A 4,856-nucleotide genomic window follows, 5' to 3' on the forward strand; every position below is an offset into this window, starting at 1 on the left:
GAGGAGGGTCCACGGGCAGGGGTCAGTGGGGAGCTGTTGTTAATGGGTTTGTGGTCTTCTTTGTGGCTGATAACAATTGTCCGGACCTGGGTAGATGTGGTGACTGCTTCACGTTGCTAATATGCTCAATTCCACTAGTGCTAGATTTTATGTTCTGTGTTTTTTATCAAAGTAAAATAAAGTTTTATTTATCATGTATTATATCAATAAATTTTATATATTTTGTAAATGTATGTGACTGTTCTGTGACCCATGACATATAAATCTGTACGGTGCACGTTACCTATGCTTATACTATAGCATAGACTTTATACAGAACATTATTTTTTACATATGGAAATTTTATATAATTATATGCATAAACACAGAGTGTTTTAACTCTCAAATAACAGAACGTGTGTTTTAACTCTCAAATAACAGAACGTGGAGCTTACGAACTGCAGAGGTCACCGTTGATAGGAATCCAGGCGGCAGGACAATTAAGCCCTAACCGCCAGGGCGCCCCCAGCTAATCCATCCTCAGGACACTCTGCAGGTGAACAGCCCAGTTTCTTCAACTTCAAACTGCAAGGAGGAAAAGATGGATGGAGACATGACAGCCAGTTACACAGCCAGCAGCCTGCATGCCTGGGACTGAGGCAGCGGCCCCAGCTCAGCCAGCCTCAGTCTCCCAGTGGCCAGTGGCAGTTCCTGAGCCGACCTGGACACTGGCCCAAACAGGTGCAATAACGTTTTCAATTATGAGGCCATGGAGAGAAGTGAGAATCAAGACAAGTGTCTACCTGTAACCTGCTATAATTTATGACTCAAGACCGACTCCAGCCCAACCAAGCTGTAATAGTTAAAATGTGTGTGTTTGTGTATGTTATGGACTGCTTGGTTTGTAGTGTGTGTGCTGTGTGTGTTTATGTGTGGTGTCTGTGGTGTGCGTGGAGTGTGTGGTGTGTGTGGAGTGTGTGGTGTGTGTGTGTGTGTGTTATGTGTGTGGTGTGTGGGGTGTGTGGAGTGTGTGGTGTGTGGGGTGTGTGGAGTGTGTGGTGTGTGTGTGTGTGTGTGGTCTATGTGTGTGGTGTGTGGGGTGTGTGGAGTGTGTGGTGTGTGGGGTGTGTGTTTATGTGTGGTGTGGTGTGTGTGTTTGTTCATGTGTGTGGTGACTTGTTACTGAAGCCTCTGCCACACTCTCTGCACTTGACTTTTGCAATTCTTAAGATTCCTACCCCCACAGATAACTTGCCTGTGTCCTCTGGATTCACATTCTGGCCTTTTCTGGACTCTTCTTCCACCTCACTCTCGCTAGAACTCCCCACTTGGCCTTTGGGTGGGCTGGAAATTGTGCTTGAAACCCTCTGCTCCTTTGCCCTTTTATATAAGGGCTTGGACCCTTCTTTGACCTCTTGACCTTCGCCCTCGTCTTTCCCGCTGTGTGGATCAGAACGTTGCTGCTCCTGTTTCTGACCAACTGGATGTACATTCTCTGGCTGGAGATGTTCTCTTGCAGATGTCCCTGGGAAGGTCTGAGAGGAGTAATTGCATTCCACAGGTTGCCCGATGACTTTCCGACTGGAGCAGGCCAGAGAGCTTGAAGAACATGGGTCCGTCTCTGGCTTTGGTTCTTCTGAAAGAGGAAGTTTTTGGTCAGGGAGGTGTGGACAACACTGTCTGGGACATCTGCTTTGTTGTATGGTAAGGCCCGCTCCACTAATCATTCCTCATGTGTTAACGCCTGCTGTCTCCCACCGAGTGTTCCTTTACAGTCTATTTTCCATTCCATTTTTGTTCACTACACCTTCCTCCGAAATCCAGAAAACCCACATCAAGGGCTTTGTCTGTGTATCAGCCAAACTTGGGACCTTCAGTAGCATCAGAGGCAGCTTCAGTCCTTATACAGAAGGAGCTGCAGTGACTTTCCCCCACACACTACAAGTGTCTTCTGGGTCATATCATATCCTCTTCTCCCCCTAATCTCTGGGTACTTTTCCTGATAGAGCATCTGCAGCTATTTTATTCTACTGAGAAATAATAACTCTGGATTACGTAGATGGTGATAGAGTTTGGATGTGTCATCCCCCCAAAACTCATGTGAAAATCTGATCCCCAGTATGGCAGTGTTGGGAGCTGTTTGATCCATGGGGGCAGATCCCTCATGAATGAATTAATGTTCTCCCTGGAAGGTGGCAGTAGTGAGTGAGTTCTCACTCTATTAGTTCCCACGAGAGCCAGTTATTTAAAAGGCCCTGGCACCTCCCCCATCTCTCTCTCTCTTGCTTCCTCTTGCCCCTTGTACCAACCAGCTGCCTGCCACTTTCCTCCATGAGTAGAAGCAGCCTGAGGCTCATGCCAGATGCAGCTGTCCCGGAATCATAAGCCAAATAAACCTCTGTTCTTTATAAATTATCCAGTCTCAGGTATGGTGTTATAGCAACATGAAAAGGGACTATTATGGATGGACTCATCCTTAGTGACTTTTCTTATGAGGGGAAAGGGATCTATTAAGTCAGGAGCCACTTCGTCTGGAGATGCACAAATGTGGAAGGCAGTGTAGAGTAGTGGTTAAAGAGCATGTGTAAGTACAACTCTGAAGGGATCACCCACTGCAGTTTATTTTCTGAAAAGTAACCAAAACTCCACAATTTTTTTCATCTCAGGAAAATCCCCAGTTTCCTGGCAGGAATCATGGGGGCTACATGTCCAGGCTTCTGTGTCTCTCTCTGACCTCTGATCCCTTCTCTGCTTCCTGCACCTGGGTGGTCTCAGCCATTCCTCAAACACCCTCGCTCTCTCCTGCCTCAGGGCTGTTGCACGAGCTGCTCCCTCTGCCTGGAGTCCTTTGCCCACAACTCTGCACCTCTCAAACGTTATGTCCTGAGAGCAACCTTCCCTCACGTCCCCTGTCACAACCTCCCTCCCCTCATGATGATCTCTAGGCACTTTTCTGGATTAGTTTTCTTGAAAGCACGAATCACTGTCTGATATGCACGTGCCTGTGCGTGTCTGCGTGTTTCCCTAATTCACGCGTCAGCTGCTCAACAGCACTTATTCTGATCATCTTGTTCTGTGTGTATTTCCTGTTCCTGCAGCATTGTCTGGCACAGAGTAGGAATTCACATGACGACTAATTGAAATAATGAATGCATGAATAACAACATATGCATGTTATTTAGAAATATGGAAGAAAGTAAGAAACAATTAAAGGAGCCAGAAGAAGCTGCCTTGATGAAAGAGCTGGTAGGTGCTTGAGACTTGTTCTTTGTCTCTAAGCCCGTCAGGACTATATGTTGTTATATATTTTTCATATAAAGAAGTTAAAAAAATAAAATCAAAGCAAAAATGTTAAAATATAAATCGTCCCTAAGAGTCAAAGGCAAATGAAACGAATCCTTAATTTCAGAAGCACCTGATTTGGAATGTTTCCGACTTGAGACTGCATTTTACTCTACTTAAGAGTTGCACCATGAAAATTCCCAAGGAGAATTCTTCCTTTTCTGTCCTTTTAAAGAATGATAGTGGTGCCCACCTCTCCCTGCCGTGAGCTCTTTCTTCCACTCACCGTCGCACAGGATACCCAGCTCCTCGCCATATTCTTCCCCGTACCAGACCAGCAGTTCACAGCCCGGCCTGATGACCTGGCAGGTTCGATAGAAGATCTGCCCGCGGTATTGAATGGCCACCAGGTTCTGCTCCTCATCATCTCGGGCGCAGTTGACATACCTGGGGTTGAGGCAGACAAAGGGACAGAAAATAACAGGCAGTGAGTCTCCACTACCTGTCAGGGCCGTGTTGGGCTTGTCCCCAGATGGTCAAGGCCCCCATGCTGTGACGGGCCATGCCGCCACCCTCCTCCAGGAACCTGCTGTTCTTACCTAAGCCTCTTTCTCCAAGTCCTGTGTACGGTGCTCATCCTGCCTGGAATGCTTTCCCCCCCTTGACTGATTGACCATTCTTCAAAGCCCCGTTCCAGACTTACCTCCACCTTGATTGGCCATAACACACTGACTTCCAACTTCTCTAAACTCTCAATCGATTTCTACATATAACACAGAATTTGGCGTTTGATCAACCACGTAGTCTGCTTCTGCATTAGCACACATCATTCTATACTCAGCCCAAGTCTATCTCCTTTTGAGAGACCTTTCTCTAATCTCCCATAGTTTACCTGCCTCCCTGGGTTCCCATAGAAACTTAGAGGTCTCTTTGTCCTAGCATGATAATAACACAGAATAATAACAGCATATCCATGTTCTTATCCTCTAATAAAATGAGAACCCTCATGGAAAGGGGCTGGGCCAGCCCCTCGTGGAAAGAGCTGGTCCATGCAGCACAGAGGCCCGTGACCACCCTGCAGCTCACTTCTCAGGCTTCAGGTTTTAATTTCACTGAAGCTGCCAAGATTTCCTGCCCTCACAGATTAAAGGTCCCTTGTTTTAGGTTGTCCTGGCATTGTGTAATTCTCCTATAATCAAATGTTTCCCATCTGCCCGCAATAGTCCCCCACAAGAGCATGGGTTGTGTGATCCGTTCATGTGATGTACTCCAGTTTCTAAATAAGAATAAAGTAAGTGCTTAATAAATGCTGATTAGATAAATTATAGTGCGAATCCAGCATCCCCAATGAATCCAGGCTCCTCAGGGTTTATCCTGGTGCTCCAATTTTGTCTATCATAGAGATTTAGGTTTTTCACAAAAAAATGGTCATATTTATATTTTATCTCTTTTTTCCTAGATGTTCATAATATGAAAGAACATTGTAAGGGGAGCAGAGAATGTAAAAACCATTGAGGGGGGCAAGCTGAGAAGGAAAGAAGCTGAGCTCGAGAGAGATGAGTGTCCCTGCTGGAACCTGAAACCTATTGGCCTTA

The 4,856-nt window shown here is 46.1% G+C and overlaps 1 protein-coding gene across 1 annotated transcript; it reads right to left on the reverse strand.

Annotated features, from left to right (window-relative positions):
* Positions 1-1,139: 1,139 nt before the first annotated feature.
* Positions 1,140-3,825, reverse strand: LOC103583340 (histone-lysine N-methyltransferase PRDM9-like). The gene is made up of 3 exons (XM_008564679.1): positions 3,764-3,825; positions 3,515-3,708; positions 1,140-1,612 (listed from the first exon to the last, which is right to left on the reverse strand). The coding sequence occupies exons 1-3, from the start codon at positions 3,823-3,825 to the stop codon at positions 1,140-1,142; spliced, it is 729 nt and encodes a 242-aa protein (XP_008562901.1).
* Positions 3,826-4,856: the final 1,031 nt, after the last annotated feature.

The sequence above is a fragment of the Galeopterus variegatus genome, unplaced genomic scaffold, assembly GCF_000696425.1.
Source record: "Galeopterus variegatus unplaced genomic scaffold, G_variegatus-3.0.2 Scaffold21838, whole genome shotgun sequence".
NCBI lineage: Eukaryota > Metazoa > Chordata > Mammalia > Dermoptera > Cynocephalidae > Galeopterus > Galeopterus variegatus.

Coding starts and splice junctions, on each gene's coding strand:
- LOC103583340 (XM_008564679.1), bottom strand. CDS start 3,825: ATGGCCCGTCACAGCATGGGGGCCTTGACCATCTGGGGACAAGCCCAA. Junction 3,709..3,763: donor GCCCAACACGGCCCTGACAG/GTAGTGGAGACT, acceptor CCTCAACCCCAG/GTATGTCAACTGCGCCCGAG. Junction 1,613..3,514: donor AGAGCTCACGGCAGGGAGAG/GTGGGCACCACT, acceptor CTCTTTCAGAAG/AACCAAAGCCAGAGACGGAC.